Below are 18,569 nucleotides of genomic sequence, written 5' to 3' on the forward strand. Positions count from 1 at the left end.
AAAATATATTTTTTAAAATACTGCTAACCTGACTGATTTCACTTTGCAAAATATCATCTGTCATCATTATTATTATTTTCCACATGTATACAATACGTATCAGAATAATTGTGCAGCACTACTACTTCCCCTCTCGGTAAAACATTATTTTCACTCACATTTGGCCTTTTCCAGGTGACTCGCCCAATTTGATTTCGCTGGTAGAACAGAGACTGGTCGGAGGTGGGGAACAGAGGGTCTTCAAACAGAGTTCCTTTATGCTGGCACTGCCTCCTCAGAGCAGAGAAAGACTGACCCTCGTACGGCACCGCCATCCTCCTGCACAGAAACAAAATGCTTTACAATGAAGCACAAACAGCATTTACACGATATATAATTACTGACTCCTCACTATCAGAGGGCTGTGCTGTGAGGAAGGATAAGGGGTTTAATTAGTTAGCCTCCTATGAAGTGTTGGGAAATTTATCAGCATATGCAAAACATGAAAAGACTGGAAAACAGTATCACCATTGCATTCACTTGTAATTATGCCATGTCGTATTGACTCACAGGTTTGCTCCCTTCCCTTGCAGGCTTTGGTCTTACTGACCTTATTACACACACACACACACACACATACGTGTTTTCATGATATATCAGTACCTATGACAAAAATGTGACAAATGGGAACGTGCCTTTCCGAAGGTCCTAGAGGCATGGGAATCACAAAAAATTTGACCCATGCTTCCAGGAACACGCCCATCTGTTGAGATTTTGGCTAGGGTTAAATTTTGGTCAAACCTGAATTTACTGCTACTTATGAGGACACTGTCAGGTTTATGTGACTTATGAGTACCATAAGGTCACACACACTGATATTTCATGTTTAGGTGAATTGTGAAGCCCATGGATACACACATAATTTTCAAGTATACATGACTTATAAGGACCAGGTAAGGGTAGGGTCTGTATTTTCAGCTTGGCTCCTTTTGAGATTACAATATAATAGGCATGGATGCACAATAGTAATGCTCACCAGTCGGGTAACTTCTGACAGAAATATCAGACATTCATGTGTTAATACAACACAGTAAATCTGAGCTGTATAGAGACTTAAAAAGAGACATAGCTCAAAAATGTGGTCAGTCTACTTTTTAAGTCTTAATATTGTATTGCATTAATTTTGCAGTGAATGTTTATGTGAATAAAAACATGGAACATTTTCTGCCTTTCTTATTTTTTAATTACAAAATGCACCCATAATAAACAGATTTATGGGTATAAACAATGCAATGCAGAGACCTGCAATACTGAAATAACTGAGAGTAACAAACTATCTCCCTTGAGTATTAACTTATGATGGCAAAAACCAGGAGAAAGGACTGAGTAACTTAGTCATTACTAACCCAACAGACAAAGTCAAAAATTTAAAAAAAATAAAAATGAAAATCAAGTTAATTTTAACTGATGCAGCATTCCTGAACCTGCATTTTGTAATTTTATTTATTCATCTTTCTTTTCAATGCTACGATCCTGTTGTGGATGTAATACTTTATGGCAACCCAGTCTCTGCCTTTCAGAGCTGCCGGCTCTGCTTGGATGCAGGAGTCACATTCCTTTTTGCCAGGTACTTTGCAGCTTGTTATGAAATGAAGTAAGTGCCGCTCAACAGCCTTTACTTCATCATCTGTCCACTTGCACCTTGCCTTCCCAGCTGTCATAAATGGAAACAAAAAATATATATCTTAATGCGAATGTAAGATAAGAGAGAAAATATTCTAGTTTCTAATGTGAATACAAAATGTTCTTAAACCTTGCTTTCTACTGGAGCACTTTAAAGGAGCAATAAGCACAATTCATCATACTTAGGTTGAAGGAATTAAAAATGGCTATGTGAATAATTAGAGGTGTAATTTCATCTGGAGTACAGCATGAAGTCACAATCCCTCTCTCTGTGTTGATCTCCAGCCATAGACTTTGGTTTGGTTTACAGGCAGTGCAAAACAGCACACCTAGCAGTGAAAAGATATTGCTTAATGCTCCTTCAAGGATGCTTGGGATGAACCATTTGAAGTGCTGTGTTCTGCTGGGAATCAAAGAAGATGAAACGGATTATGATAAAAGCTCTTAATAGTGTCATGCCTGAAAAGAATAAACATGTCCATTGATAACAAGTATATTCACTTAAAACATTTTGTATATGGGTACCTTTACCCTTTCCTGGTGTAGTGTTGCTGATGTTTTTGCTGTCCAGGGTGGTTGAGGCAGAAGCGCCCTCCATATTGTCCAGGGTGGTTGAGGCAGAAGCGCCCTCCATATTGTCCAGGGTGGTTGAGGCAGAAGCGCCCTCCATATTGTCCAGGGAAGCTGAGTAAAGTGTGTGGCTTTGGTTCCCAGAATTCTTGGTCCTTGAGCCTTTGAAAAGTAACAGTGAAATATGAGAATTAATGCATTTTTTGTTTGCATTGTAGGCAAAGTCAGCATTGGGCAGTGTGTAATTTTACATTTGATATGAATATTTTACATGTGAACATAATCTACTAATAATACTCATCAATACTCAGGCATCTCCCTAGAAACACATTACTTGCATGCACTACCTCTCAACTTGTGTGCCTAATCTCACAGAAGTGGACCTCCTAATCCTTATATTTAATATTTGCCTTTGTATTGCTTATTTATGCATTTTGCCAGACTTCAATGTATCCAGATCTTTTAGTACCATATTAATGAATGGTGTCTACCATTCTGTCTAATTTATATACTGCTGTCCCTTAAGCCCATCTAACATGACATGAACCTATTAACTGTCTCCAGTCTCATAACTTAAAGATATTATCACACACTGGGCAAGTCAAGATACCTTTGTGTTGTTGAGGGTCAGTGATGGTTTCTCCACTGGAATCATCATCACTTGTAACTGCTTCATCTTGTTGGGGAAAAATAATCAAGACAAAATATTTATATTAGAATCTGCTGAACATTCACAAATGTTATATTCAAAGATAACTATGTTTCAAAAAAAAAAGAAAGAAAAAGAATTCACCATCAGGATTGATCACGATGTCATCCAGCCCTTTCCCCTGCAGGTCAGACAGTTTTCCTTTCTCCATTGCAATCAACAGTTTGCTGACTTTTGCAAGCTGCAGGGTACTCTCTGGAAGCCGGTAGAATTCTCGATGGACACGGATGTCGTGTCCGAGAAAGGTGGCAAGTTGATCCATTTCATTTTCTTTTAGATTTAGTACTGTGGACAAAGTGGCAACTTGTTTCCGCAATCTTGTTGAGGTAAGGGCCTCTGGGTACTTTGCACCACATTTATTTGCATACTTGCGAAAGCAGTCAGAGCCTCTGTAATGGGAAAGGACACCTGGGCGTGCAAACAAGTACACATTCTCTGTGTGGACTTGACACTCACTTCTGGCTTTTGCGAGGAGCTCCATTGCAGTGATCATGTCAGGTGTGAGAAGCACAGGTACCATTCTTGATCTTTTACCACGAATCTCAACTCTGTCAAAGTGCTTTGCAAGTTTCCTTTCAAACTCAGTTAGGCCGATCATAATGTCAGGATTCAACTCTGTGCGATTCCGGGATGTAAAAACCTGGAGCTCCATTTTTGAAACTTCTCCTTGCCTTTTTCTGTTAAATAGCACTACCTGCGTCAAAGTCACTTGAGCAAGATTTCCGAAGGTTGTGCTGTTGGGTTTTTCCTCAAGGTCCTTCATGTACATTGCGGACTTAGTAGCAAGAAACTTATGCAGCAGTGACACATCCTGTGTAAATGGCAAAATCTGTGGTTTATTCCATTTGGCTTGTTGAAGTGTGCCCAATGCAGCAGCTGAAATGGACTCTGACCACTTTTTTTCATACAGAGTGGCAAACTGCTTGGCTGACTCTGCAACATCATAGCGATTTGCAATGATGGCTTTACACTGCACAATGCTTGCAACTTTAGCCAAACTGTGTCCCAATTTCAAAGCCAAGGATGGGGTTTTATATGAGTTGCTCTCCTGCTCATAACCAGCAACAGCTCTGACTGCTTGTATGACATGGGGAAAGTTAGTAGGCATAACAAGGTCTTCTGTGCTCTTCAAAGGTGTCATAGCTCTGGCGGTTATCAATAACCTTGCGATCTCTCTCATTTTTTGGCGTATGTAATCATTCCTTTTCTCATTTGGTTTTCTGCCATTGTACAGTGACTCACCAAGGCTAAGAATGTCTCTTTCACTCGTTACTACAAAGGAAATGTCATCCTGATTCATTTCACAAGCAATCTTCCATACAGCTTCATGAACTTGATCAGGTTTCGGTAATTGCAGATGCATCCGTCTTTGCCCAGAGGGAGCTTCCTCATTAAACCTCTGAGGGCACCTTCTCACATGCCTCCAAAGGCAATTTCTTGCATATAGTCCTTGACAAAATTTACAATGACGGTAGTCCTCAGATCCTGTTGCAGTAGTGGGTCTTCGACAAGCAACCATTTCTCCAGCACCAGAAGTTGCCACAGTAGCATTATGGTTAAAGTTTCCCCTCTTCTTAATAGAGCGCAACAAATCTCTTCTTTTGCAGGATCTTTTATCATAACTGAAGGCGCTTGCAACTTCTGGCACATTACCGTGGGCAGATTCAAGGTGTCTTGCCAATTTAGCAATGGCCTTTTTACAATATAGACAGTATTGCTTCTTGTTGTACTTGCTTTGTCTTTCCGTGTTTGGCAAAGGTAGGACTTTTATGGAGCTGTTTTTAGGTGATGTGACCCCTGATGAATCAAAACTGCGGCTTGTTACCGAAGTACTGTGACTGCTACTTCTCAGTGACAAACTAAATGTTGTAGGTTTCTCTGAACTGGTGATCTTCCCACTGTGTCCTGAAGCCGTCTCCAATGCCATGTCATTTAACGTATTTTGGGGAACCACAGATTCTGTGATTTTCATGTCCACACTATGGAGACTTGTGTCAGAGGAACTGCCACATGAATCTGGGAAATAGTCTTTATCTTCATAATCCGTACAATCTGAGAATTCATCAGTAGAGATCTGAACGAAAATGGAGAAAAAGCATCTTTGTATTTATTAATAGCTAGAATGTCATTCCCCCTCCAGTAGCAGAACATTCTGCAATCCATGACTTGATGAAAATGCATTCATGTAGTAAATATGCATAATTACATAGCATAAACAATTTGAATGAAGAAGAAAAAGGCAGCTGGCTTACCTGCTCTGAGGTAGCTGTCTGGTGAAAGGTGAGAACTCGAGATTTTTGTCTGGCCTTACATGAAATGTAACAAATTCAATGTTTGTAATTATAATTCATTTGAAAACTAACTCAAAATTATTATGCAATTCAGTATACTGTAAAAAACATTGCTAGTAGGTTAAGAAATGAAAAACAATGCATTGTAACTTAATAGTGAGAATGATTTAACATACATATCACACACTTTGTGTCATGTCATTTTGACATAAAATCTTGGGTGAAAATTCATTTGTGAACCCTGTCAATCATTAATTATATTTGCTGAGATGAAAGGCTGCATTGAGTTCACATATATGTCACAGATACATTAGTGAACATTATTGACAGGAGGATCTGAGTTCCTTATTCTAGATATTATAGAAACTTAACACAGTACAGTTCTGCTACCCAACAATATGAGGACAGTGTAACACACACACTAGAGTTGTTGGGCCAACCATATGAGGACGTATTCTGAAACACACTCATGTTCTTCACAGCTTGAAACAATATGAGGACATGACGACTGAACACATGTAGAGTTCATGTTCCTGACTTCTAACTTGTCCTGCTGTTGGCAATAAAAGCTCTAAACCCAACACTGATGTAAAGCCATCTATTTCCCCAGAAATCCAATCATGTAAACTGATCAGCTTCAGGTTAAATGGACAAAAACATGCGTAAAAGGACAAAAATATTAAATTTAATTGGAATAAAGACCAAATTGATGCTTTAAAGGGAAAGTTTGGACTAACAACTGGTATAGCCAATTTCCTTCTAATGCTAATGTTGATTTTGGGAAACTTTCACTCAAACTGATTGTTTTAATACAATCAAAGTGCATTTCATTTATGCACTAGGCCCAACTGACTCATATACTTGATTCCAAATACAAAAATTTATGCGTAACCTGTTGGAGGAATGAAGTGGATTTGTCACTCACTTCTTGGTCTGTAGGAGGTTGGAACAGGGTCTCAACACTTGGTGTCTGCAACAAAAGACAACAATATAATGTCAGAAACATTCTGTACTACAAATGCTGACTAGCTCATTAACTACAGATCATACTTGTTTCAGTGAACATTATTACAGAAGGATCCGACTTCCTTATGCCAGATTCTATAGAAACTTAACACAGTACAGTTCTGCTACCCAACAATATGAGGACAGTGTAACACACACACTAGAGTTGTTGGTCCAACCATATGAGGACGTATTCTGAAACACACTCATGTTCTTCACAGCTTGAAACAATATGAGGACATGACGACTGAACACATGTAGAGTTCATGTTCCTGACTTCCAACTTGTCCTGCTGTTGTCAATAAAAGCTCTAAACCCAACACTGATGTAAAGCCATCTATTTCCCCAGAAATCCAATCATGTAAACTGATCAGCTTCAGGTTAAATGGACAAAAACATGCGTAAAAGGACAAAAATATTAAATTTAATTGGAATAAAGACCAAATTGATGCTTTAAAGGGAAAGTTTGGACTAACAACTGGTATAGCCAATTTCCTTCTCCTAATGCTAATGTTGATTTTGGGAAACTTTCACTCAAACTGATTGTTTTAATACAATCAAAGTGCATTTCATTTATGCACTAGGCCCAACTGACTCATATACTTGATTCCAAATACAAAAATTTATGCGTAACCTGTTGGAGGAATGAAGTGGATTTGTCACTCACTTCTTGGTCTGTAGGAGGTTGGGACAGGGTCTCAACACTTGGTGTCTGCAACAAAAGACAACAATATAATGTCAGAAACATTCTGTACTACAAATGCTGACTAGCTCATTAACTACAGATCATACTTGTTTCAGTGAACATTATTACAGAAGGATCTGACTTCCTTATGCCAGATTCTATAGAAACTTAACACAGTACAGTTCTGCTACCCAACAATATGAGGACAGTGTAACACACACACTAGAGTTGTTGGTCCAACCATATGAGGACGTATTCTGAAACACACTCATGTTCTTCACAGCTTGAAACAATATGAGGACATGACGACTGAACACATGTAGAGTTCATGTTCCTGACTTCCAACTTGTCCTGCTGTTGTCAATAAAAGCTCTAAACCCAACACTGATGTAAAGCCATCTATTTCCCCAGAAATCCAATCATGTAAACTGATCAGCTTCAGGTTAAATGGACAAAAACATGCGTAAAAGGACAAAAATATTAAATTTAATTGGAATAAAGACCAAATTGATGCTTTAAAGGGAAAGTTTGGACTAACAACTGGTATAGCCAATTTCCTTCTCCTAATGCTAATGTTGATTTTGGGAAACTTTCACTCAAACTGATTGTTTTAATACAATCAAAGTGCATTTCATTTATGCACTAGGCCCAACTGACTCATATACTTGATTCCAAATACAAAAATTTATGAGTAACCTGTTGGAGGAATGAAGTGGATTTGTCACTCACTTCTTGGTCTGTAGGAGGTTGGGACAGGGTCTCAACACTTGGTGTCTGCAACAAAAGACAACAATATAATGTCAGAAACATTCTGTACTACAAATGCTGACTAGCTCATTAACTACAGATCATACTTGTTTCAGTGAACATTATTACAGAAGGATCTGACTTCCTTATGCCAGATTCTATAGAAACTTAACACAGTACAGTTCTGCTACCCAACAATATGAGGACAGTGTAACACACACACTAGAGTTGTTGGTCCAACCATATGAGGACGTATTCTGAAACACACTCATGTTCTTCACAGCTTGAAACAATATGAGGACATGACGACTGAACACATGTAGAGTTCATGTTCCTGACTTCCAACTTGTCCTGCTGTTGTCAATAAAAGCTCTAAACCCAACACTGATGTAAAGCCATCTATTTCCCCAGAAATCCAATCATGTAAACTGATCAGCTTCAGGTTAAATGGACAAAAACATGCGTAAAAGGACAAAAATATTAAATTTAATTGGAATAAAGACCAAATTGATGCTTTAAAGGGAAAGTTTGGACTAACAACTGGTATAGCCAATTTCCTTCTCCTAATGCTAATGTTGATTTTGGGAAACTTTCACTCAAACTGATTGTTTTAATACAATCAAAGTGCATTTCATTTATGCACTAGGCCCAACTGACTCATATACTTGATTCCAAATACAAAAATTTATGAGTAACCTGTTGGAGGAATGAAGTGGATTTGTCACTCACTTCTTGGTCTGTAGGAGGTTGGGACAGGGTCTCAACACTTGGTGTCTGCAACAAAAGACAACAATATAATGTCAGAAACATTCTGTACTACAAATGCTGACTAGCTCATTAACTACAGATCATACTTGTTTCAGTGAACATTATTACAGAAGGATCTGACTTCCTTATGCCAGATTCTATAGAAACTTAACACAGTACAGTTCTGCTACCCAACAATATGAGGACAGTGTAACACACACACTAGAGTTGTTGGTCCAACCATATGAGGACGTATTCTGAAACACACTCATGTTCTTCACAGCTTGAAACAATATGAGGACATGACGACTGAACACATGTAGAGTTCATGTTCCTGACTTCTAACTTGTACTGCTGTTGGCAATAAAAGCTCTAAACCCAACACTGATGTAAAGCCATCTATTTCCCCAGAAATCCAATCATGTAAACTGATCAGCTTCAGGTTAAATGGACAAAAACATGTGTAAAAGGACAAAAATATTAAATTTAATTGGAATAAAGACCAAATTGATGCTTTAAAGGGAAAGTTTGGACTAACAACTGGTATAGCCAATTTCCTTCTCCTAATGCTAATGTTGATTTTGGGAAACTTTCACTCAAACTGATTGTTTTAATACAATCAAAGTGCATTTCATTTATGCACTAGGCCCAACTGACTCATATACTTGATTCCAAATACAAAAATTTATGCGTAACCTGTTGGAGGAATGAAGTGGATTTGTCACTCACTTCTTGGTCTGTAGGAGGTTGGGACAGGGTCTCAACACTTGGTGTCTGCAACAAAAGACAACAATATAATGTCAGAAACATTCTGTACTACAAATGCTGACTAGCTCATTAACTACAGATCATACTTGTTTCAGTGAACATTATTACAGAAGGATCTGACTTCCTTATGCCAGATTCTATAGAAACTTAACACAGTACAGTTCTGCTACCCAACAATATGAGGACAGTGTAACACACACACTAGAGTTGTTGGTCCAACCATATGAGGACGTATTCTGAAACACACTCATGTTCTTCACAGCTTGAAACAATATGAGGACATGACGACTGAACACATGTAGAGTTCATGTTCCTGACTTCTAACTTGTCCTGCTGTTGGCAATAAAAGCTCTAAACCCAACACTGATGTAAAGCCATCTATTTCCCCAGAAATCCAATCATGTAAACTGATCAGCTTCAGGTTAAATGGACAAAAACATGTGTAAAAGGACAAAAATATTAAATTTAATTGGAATAAAGACCAAATTGATGCTTTAAAGGGAAAGTTTGGACTAACAACTGGTATAGCCAATTTCCTTCTCCTAATGCTAATGTTGATTTTGGGAAACTTTCACTCAAACTGATTGTTTTAATACAATCAAAGTGCATTTCATTTATGCACTAGGCCCAACTGACTCATATACTTGATTCCAAATACAAAAATTTATGCGTAACCTGTTGGAGGAATGAAGTGGATTTGTCACTCACTTCTTGGTCTGTAGGAGGTTGGGACAGGGTCTCAACACTTGGTGTCTGCAACAAAAGACAACAATATAATGTCAGAAACATTCTGTACTACAAATGCTGACTAGCTCATTAACTACAGATCATACTTGTTTCAGTGAACATTATTACAGAAGGATCTGACTTCCTTATGCCAGATTCTATAGAAACTTAACACAGTACAGTTCTGCTACCCAACAATATGAGGACAGTGTAACACACACACTAGAGTTGTTGGTCCAACCATATGAGGACGTATTCTGAAACACACTCATGTTCTTCACAGCTTGAAACAATATGAGGACATGACGACTGAACACATGTAGAGTTCATGTTCCTGACTTCTAACTTGTCCTGCTGTTGGCAATAAAAGCTCTAAACCCAACACTGATGTAAAGCCATCTATTTCCCCAGAAATCCAATCATGTAAACTGATCAGCTTCAGGTTAAATGGACAAAAACATGCGTAAAAGGACAAAAATATTAAATTTAATTGGAATAAAGACCAAATTGATGCTTTAAAGGGAAAGTTTGGACTAACAACTGGTATAGCCAATTTCCTTCTCCTAATGCTAATGTTGATTTTGGGAAACTTTCACTCAAACTGATTGTTTTAATACAATCAAAGTGCATTTCATTTATGCACTAGGCCCAACTGACTCATATACTTGATTCCAAATACAAAAATTTATGCGTAACCTGTTGGAGGAATGAAGTGGATTTGTCACTCACTTCTTGGTCTGTAGGAGGTTGGAACAGGGTCTCAACACTTGGTGTCTGCAACAAAAGACAACAATATAATGTCAGAAACATTCTGTACTACAAATGCTGACTAGCTCATTAACTACAGATCATACTTGTTTCAGTGAACATTATTACAGAAGGATCTGACTTCCTTATGCCAGATTCTATAGAAACTTAACACAGTACAGTTCTGCTACCCAACAATATGAGGACAGTGTAACACACACACTAGAGTTGTTGGTCCAACCATATGAGGACGTATTCTGAAACACACTCATGTTCTTCACAGCTTGAAACAATATGAGGACATGACGACTGAACACATGTAGAGTTCATGTTCCTGACTTCTAACTTGTCCTGCTGTTGTCAATAAAAGCTCTAAACCCAACACTGATGTAAAGCCATCTATTTCCCCAGAAATCCAATCATGTAAACTGATCAGCTTCAGGTTAAATGGACAAAAACATGTGTAAAAGGACAAAAATATTAAATTTAATTGGAATAAAGACCAAATTGATGCTTTAAAGGGAAAGTTTGGACTAACAACTGGTATAGCCAATTTCCTTCTCCTAATGCTAATGTTGATTTTGGGAAACTTTCACTCAAACTGATTGTTTTAATACAATCAAAGTGCATTTCATTTATGCACTAGGCCCAACTGACTCATATACTTGATTCCAAATACAAAAATTTATGCGTAACCTGTTGGAGGAATGAAGTGGATTTGTCACTCACTTCTTGGTCTGTAGGAGGTTGGGACAGGGTCTCAACACTTGGTGTCTGCAACAAAAGACAACAATATAATGTCAGAAACATTCTGTACTACAAATGCTGACTAGCTCATTAACTACAGATCATACTTGTTTCAGTGAACATTATTACAGAAGGATCTGACTTCCTTATGCCAGATTCTATAGAAACTTAACACAGTACAGTTCTGCTACCCAACAATATGAGGACAGTGTAACACACACACTAGAGTTGTTGGTCCAACCATATGAGGACGTATTCTGAAACACACTCATGTTCTTCACAGCTTGAAACAATATGAGGACATGACGACTGAACACATGTAGAGTTCATGTTCCTGACTTCTAACTTGTCCTGCTGTTGTCAATAAAAGCTCTAAACCCAACACTGATGTAAAGCCATCTATTTCCCCAGAAATCCAATCATGTAAACTGATCAGCTTCAGGTTAAATGGACAAAAACATGTGTAAAAGGACAAAAATATTAAATTTAATTGGAATAAAGACCAAATTGATGCTTTAAAGGGAAAGTTTGGACTAACAACTGGTATAGCCAATTTCCTTCTCCTAATGCTAATGTTGATTTTGGGAAACTTTCACTCAAACTGATTGTTTTAATACAATCAAAGTGCATTTCATTTATGCACTAGGCCCAACTGACTCATATACTTGATTCCAAATACAAAAATTTATGCGTAACCTGTTGGAGGAATGAAGTGGATTTGTCACTCACTTCTTGGTCTGTAGGAGGTTGGGACAGGGTCTCAACACTTGGTGTCTGCAACAAAAGACAACAATATAATGTCAGAAACATTCTGTACTACAAATGCTGACTAGCTCATTAACTACAGATCATACTTGTTTCAGTGAACATTATTACAGAAGGATCTGACTTCCTTATGCCAGATTCTATAGAAACTTAACACAGTACAGTTCTGCTACCCAACAATATGAGGACAGTGTAACACACACACTAGAGTTGTTGGTCCAACCATATGAGGACGTATTCTGAAACACACTCATGTTCTTCACAGCTTGAAACAATATGAGGACATGACGACTGAACACATGTAGAGTTCATGTTCCTGACTTCTAACTTGTCCTGCTGTTGGCAATAAAAGCTCTAAACCCAACACTGATGTAAAGCCATCTATTTCCCCAGAAATCCAATCATGTAAACTGATCAGCTTCAGGTTAAATGGACAAAAACATGCGTAAAAGGACAAAAATATTAAATTTAATTGGAATAAAGACCAAATTGATGCTTTAAAACCCTCGGAGGGTTTAAGTCAAAATAGGGACCCTTTGGATTTTTGATTCTCAATATATCAATCATTTTAAAGACTAGTTGCATGAAACTTGGCCATGAGGTGCATTTTAGGATTATTTTTAAAATTCAATGATCCCCTCTATGGTGTGGCATATAGCAAAGGAGATTCACATAAGTGTTACCTCCTGTGTTCCTCGTACCATTTTGGGTCCCATTGACTCCCATTATAATCACATATTTTCGATATACTGTAATCCTGACATGTGATGATGCCTTTCTCGTGAATACCTAATGGATCTAAGCCTCAGCCTTCAAAATAAAGGAAAAATAGGTTTTGGATCAAATGAGCAAAATATTAGGTACAGCACCACCATAGACATTTTCAGTGGTTTTGAATGCAGGACATGGTTATCTTACTATGCAAAATACATGACAATAAAACAGCTCACCACCATAAAATAGTCTTGATGTAGTGGAACTGATATAACAGAGTGGTGTGAATGTGATTGAGAATATATTTATACTGTGTGTCGGTCGCAAACAAAACAGCCTATAGAGCCGCCTTCTTGAAGTGAACAACGGCAGCCTGCTCCGTTTTTTGTTTTTTTTCCCTTCTCTGAACCTCTGTCAGTGTTATGTTGCTCCACTTTGCACACACTGGCTCTGAGCAAGTGAGTGGAGGGGTGCAAAAGCAGCCACGTGTTTGCAGAGCAGAGGGGGGAGGGGTGCAAAAGCAGCCACCTGTTTGCAGAGCAGAGGGGGGAGGGGTGCAAAAGCAGCCACGTGTTTGCAGAGCAGAGGGGGGAGGGGCAGTTGTTACTCTCTCAGTGGCAAGTCAGCAGAGCTGGGGGAGAGACAGAGAGAGATCCTTTTCTATCTTCTTGGATTCAAGTGCACATTTGAAGTCTGTGAGAATAGTTTGCAGCCTTGTCTTGCGAGTCATTTCTGCACAGACGCCACGAAATGCACAGACGCGCGCACGGACAACACAAAGCGCACGGTCAATTTCGGGGAGGCTCTTGCTGAGAAAGAGCAGCAGTGCTCATCGTGCAAACAGCACATTATTATCGTAACTGCTGCAAAGATATATATATTCTGAAACACACTCATGTTCTTCACAGCTTGAAACAATATGAGGACATGACGACTGAACACATGTAGAGTTCATGTTCCTGACTTCTAACTTGTCCTGCTGTTGGCAATAAAAGCTCTAAACCCAACACTGATGTAAAGCCATCTATTTCCCCAGAAATCCAATCATGTAAACTGATCAGCTTCAGGTTAAATGGACAAAAACATCTGTAAAAGGACAAAAATATCAAATTTTGTCAATAAAACCCTGCACTGATCTACTCTGGTCTTCATAACTAGAATAATATCTATCTTTTCATCTACTAATATTTAACATTCCCTGTACTGCACAATCTATGAAGAGGATTTACTTACCAGAGCTCGCCATGGCCACATAGATTCTCCATAGTCATAGGTGATTTCAGTCTCCGCTTGGATATTTTCAATAGCAAACAAGCAGAGATGAGGTTTATCCTGGACTGCCAGCTGTTTCATCTTGCAGTTTGGGTACTTGTGGTCATCATTAACCAGCCGGCCAAGTGAGTCGTCTTCACGGGAGGCATCAATGCTAAAAGTGAAGAAAAGAACATATGTTTTGTTCACTAAAAACATAATGTTGTAAAGAACAACTGATATTGTATATGCCTTTACTTACCACCATGTGCTATTTTTCCATTTAAAATCAAATAGGAAAGCAGTTTGCTTTTCTGTGTACTTTTTCTGCCGCTTGTCCCGTTCATGTTCTGAGATAAGCTCCCCACGGTACTCGACCACAAAGGATCCCTTTTCAATTGGTTCAGAGGCAAATACACCACGTCCTAATACAAGATGTTCAATAAGTAGCGTTAAGTAATACAATCCAAATCAGGTTTACTGCAGCTGATCAGCCACTGACAAAACATATGCAGAACAAACAATCACAAAATGTTTTAATTGTGAGGGGAACATCTAGATCAGGGGTGCCCAATCCCGGTCCTCGAGAGCTACTGTCCTGCAGCTTTTAGATGCATCCTTGTTCCCACACACCTGAATCAAATGAATGGCTTGTTATCAGGCCTTTGCCAAACATGATGGCATGCTGAAGAGATCAAACCATTTGATTCAGGTGTGTGGGAACAAGGATGCATCTAAAAGCTGCAGGACGGTAGCTCTCGAGGACCGGGATTGGGCACCCCTGATCTAGATGCTTATGTTCAGGGCTGCAACAAATGAGTTGATACAATAAATAAATGCTAATAATAAAAAAAAACAATTATTAAAATAGTTGGCAACAAATTTCAAATACATGAAAATATAAAACATTTTTTAATCTAGATGATAGATAGATAGCTAGCTAGCTTTGGGAGGTTCCCTCAGGGAAACTGAAGCAATTGTTATATATTTGTCACGGTCCGGGGCAGCGGCCGTGTGGAGAGTGGAAGGAGGACCCAAAACGCAGCACTTATTCAGGTGTGAGGGTGATTTATTGATAATATCAAACACAAAGTGGAGATGGCAAACAGAACTAAGGACGAAACTAAACTGGGATAAACTACACAGAGGAGTGGGAAACCTGAACATGAAGGGAGAACAGCAGGGAGAGCACGCAGAGGATTACACCAGGTATGAACACAGACGACGCGACGAGGAACAGAGGCAAACACACACTATAAATACACAGAGAGACACTGGGAAGTCACACACAGGTGGGAGACACAGCTGGACCTGATTAACCTGATGAGACAGGGGAACACTAACACCAGGGACCAACAGAAGGAGCACAAACCCAGAACCCAGTGTCTAAAATCCCAAACACAAACCATCCCAAAACAGCCATGAATAATAATGAAAGTAATAACAATAAAGAACATAAACACAAAGTCACCGAGTCATGGTCGCAGGGCCATGACAATATTATTAAATATTATAATAAACATTAGTTGCAGCTCTGGTAATATTCATGCAGTAGCCATAAGGAACAACATATAACATACCTTTATAGTCATTGATCCATTGGGCCTTTAAACAAGTCTTGTCACTTCCAGATAAAATAAAGTGAGCAGCCTCTGCTTCAGGACGAAGTCTGAGTCTTCTTTTTGACATGTTCTTCACTCTCAATCTGCTCAACCTGTACACATCTTCATGAGAAAATGACGAAAAGTCAGCAAGACAAAACCAACCAGTACTTTCTTTACATGGTATTTTAAATAGTATTTTTCTGCCTTAAATCACAATGCATTTGCTAATCAGACTAATATACCAGTGCAAACACTTTGCAAATGTAATGTGACATTAAATTACCTTCACGAATAATTTTAACATGCCAATACACGGACAAATACTGTAAACTGTGCACTTTACTACCATTACTGAAACACTAATGTCATTGATTTGTGCTAAACAGGAAAACATTAATATTATCATTTAAATCCCAGAAAACATATCTTGAAATAAAATGCGTGTTGCAGTAGCCTACACTTAAAAAGAGCTTAGACTGACTGTCTCTGCAGTTGCAGATGCAGAGAGGGCCGCAGGCCCTTTAACTCCAGTGGAAATTTAAAAACAATTAAATTTAACTTCTAATATCTGTTGCTGAAGATAAAGCTAAAGTATATTTATTACCATTTATCATCATGCACCATTTTAACTTTATTCAAATCGATTGTGTGTTGTTTCCATTCCATTTAGCTAACATTAATTAGCTTGTTAAACATACAACTTTACCTCGAAGCGTGCGTGAAATCATGGATATCAAAGGTAAATACATACGTCAAGATAAATCTCTCCTGAGTGCTGAAGGTCCCGGATGTGCCGTTCACGCAGAGCTCCGGCGAGTTTGTATCTTGCCGTGACCAGCAGCTCTTTGGTTGAGGCTTTCGAACAATCAGATGCATCTTTACTCACTTGTTGACCAATCAGAGACGTCGTTCTATGCTCCACTGACGAAATGCTGCATCCTCTCACCAGCCACGGTCTCTCCTCGTCCATTTAACAACAAAAACACAGCAACACGTGCTGTATTTGAGGTAGGAACACTTGAGAACTGTCACAATGTTTTGCAAACTGCTGTTACAGTTAATTTCGTTCCGTTAATTTGTTTGGTTCCTATTCTTAAGTAACACTTAATACACATGGGGTTAGCTTGCTGGTCTAGTTTAAGTTAGCATGGGCATGCTGTTCACTGATAGAGTAAGGCCAAAATTGTCCTGATATTGTCAGTGTGTTATCATAAACATGTCCTAATTTGTCATGAAAAGAAGAGCAGCACCCCTAGACCCCCGAGTGAAAATACAGATAATAGATAAGCAATTTAAGAAAATAAGTATAATGTATATAATAAATGATTTTACTGTCACTTTCCTGGGTCTGTTGACCCAGCGTTTTAAGTTTTAGTTTGTTTGGATGTCGATGTTTGTTTATAAGTTCTTTAGGTTTGCTAAGTTCATTTGTTTATTAGATTACCCTTGTGATGTCTGTTTTATTGGGAAAGTCCTTGTCCTATATGCAATGAGTCTAGTTTTGTTTCCCCTTGTCCCAGCTGTTCCTCATCCCCTCATTATCTTTCTGTGTACTTACAGTGGCTTGCAAAAGTATTCGTCCCTCTTTTCCACATTTTGTCACATTACTGCCACAAACACAAATTGTCATGGTCCTGGGTCGGTGACCTAGCGCTTTTAGTTTATTATCATTTTCTAGTTTATTATTATGATGATGATTATTATTATTGTTTGAGTTCTATGTCTTATATTTGGTCTGCCTCTGAGTCTGTGTCTCTGTCTATGGTGTCACCCCGTCTGTTTGTGAATCTGTCTGTTTAGTTCTGTGTCTTGTTTGGTTCCCCGTGTCTGAGTTTCCTGTTTTATTGTGAAGGTCTCTGTCTGATGTGAGTGTGTTCACTTTACGTTTCCCCTGTCCCGTCAGCTCTGATTCCTCCCAGCCGTATTGCCCTCCTGTCTCTCATCCCCTGATTACTGGTGTGTGTATTTAAGCCCTGTGTGTTCTCTTGCCTGTTGCCGGTTTGTCTGTGTTCCTCCGTGTCAGTCTGTGTTACTCGGTGTCCTGCTGGTCGTCGTCTCGGCCTCTCAGCCCTTTGTCGTATGCTCCCAGGTCTGTTATTTTAGTTCTTCCCAGTTTAGGTGTCTTCAGTTATTTGTCATGCCCCACTGCTTGTTTGCCACTACACCTTGTAAATAAACTTCACTAGCATTTTCATCCACTGCTTGCATCTCGGGTCCTCCTTCCTCCACACCACACGGCTCGCCTTCCCAGCCGTGACACAAATCAATTTTAATGGAATCCAATTGCAGCAAAAGGTGGTTCTACAAAGTATTGACTCAGGGGGCTGAATAATTGCGCACACCCCACTTTTCAGTTATTTATTTGTAAAAAATGTTTGGAATCATGTATGATTTTCGTTCCACTTCTCACGTGTACACCACTTTGTATTGGTCTTTCACGTGGAATTCCAATAAAATTGATTCATGTTTGTGGCTGTAATGTGACAAAATGTGGGAAAGTTAAAGGGGGCCGAATACTTTTGCAAGCCACTGTAAGTCCTGTCCTAATTTGTTCAGTGTCAGGTCATCTGTTGTCTTTGGTGCCACGTTTCCATGTTCCAGGTATCTTTGTATCCATGTCAGGTTTCATGGTTTTTTTGTTTTTTTTTTTTAATAAAAAATATTTTCCCCAGGTTAGGTTATTGTTTATCTTCACCTCTGCCTTCTGTTTTGTAATCTTTTAATTAAATTAAATTTTATTTATATAGCGCCAAATCACAACAACAATCGCCTGAAGGCGCTTTATATTGTACAGTAGATTGCACAATAATAGATACAGAGGAAAAACCCAA

The 18,569-nt window shown here is 38.8% G+C and overlaps 2 protein-coding genes across 4 annotated transcripts in view; both read right to left on the reverse strand.

The window, feature by feature from the left end:
• The window catches only part of capn5a (calpain 5a), a 55,808-nt gene that overhangs the window by 24,433 nt on the left and 12,806 nt on the right, over nt 1–18,569 (reverse strand). The window contains exons 1-2 of one of the 2 annotated variants that reach the window (XM_085244241.1): nt 2,194–2,324; nt 159–318 (exon numbers count right to left, since the gene is read on the reverse strand). In XM_085244241.1, the coding sequence (XP_085100367.1) occupies nt 159–314 (156 nt within the window). In that variant the 5' untranslated portion in view covers nt 315–318; nt 2,194–2,324. Of the gene's footprint in view, nt 1–158; nt 319–2,193; nt 2,325–18,569 lie in introns of those variants that run through there. The other variant, XM_085244240.1, reaches the window with a different exon arrangement.
• LOC146560270 (N-lysine methyltransferase KMT5A-like) lies at nt 1,023–18,560 on the reverse strand. 2 transcript variants are annotated; one of them, XM_085244237.1, is made up of 13 exons: nt 16,490–18,560; nt 15,715–15,858; nt 14,397–14,559; nt 14,117–14,309; nt 12,134–12,178; nt 7,652–7,696; nt 6,905–6,949; nt 6,158–6,202; nt 5,194–5,247; nt 3,026–5,015; nt 2,843–2,908; nt 2,194–2,394; nt 1,023–1,693 (listed from the first exon to the last, which is right to left on the reverse strand). In XM_085244237.1, exons 2-13 carry the CDS (start codon nt 15,821–15,823, stop codon nt 1,479–1,481), a joined length of 3,171 nt encoding a protein of 1,056 aa, XP_085100363.1. In that variant the 5' UTR covers nt 15,824–15,858; nt 16,490–18,560; the 3' UTR covers nt 1,023–1,478. The 2 variants fall into 2 exon arrangements, with proteins under 2 accessions (XP_085100363.1, XP_085100365.1); XM_085244239.1 differs by lacking the exons at nt 1,023–1,693; nt 2,194–2,394; nt 2,843–2,908; ... (4 more) ...; nt 7,652–7,696; nt 16,490–18,560 and adding exons at nt 9,821–9,937; nt 11,387–11,431 and having other exon boundaries at nt 15,715–15,942.

This window comes from Mchenga conophoros, linkage group LG14, assembly GCF_057382185.1.
Source record: "Mchenga conophoros isolate Kocher_MC1m ecotype Shallow Benthic linkage group LG14, M_conophoros_male_GT1.1, whole genome shotgun sequence".
Taxonomy (NCBI): Eukaryota; Metazoa; Chordata; class Actinopteri; order Cichliformes; family Cichlidae; genus Mchenga; species Mchenga conophoros.

Bases quoted from the DNA above. Each gene is read 5' to 3' on its own strand.
- LOC146560270 (XM_085244237.1), bottom strand. From the start codon at position 15,823: ATGTCAAAAAGAAGACTCAGACTTCGTCCTGAAGCAGAGGCTGCTCAC. The intron at 14,560-15,714 runs GTATGTTATATG...ATCTTGTATTAG, and splicing joins ATGGATCAATGACTATAAAG to GACGTGGTGTATTTGCCTCT. The intron at 6,203-6,904 runs GTGAGTGACAAA...CTTTTGTTGCAG, and splicing joins AACCTCCTACAGACCAAGAA to ACACCAAGTGTTGAGACCCT.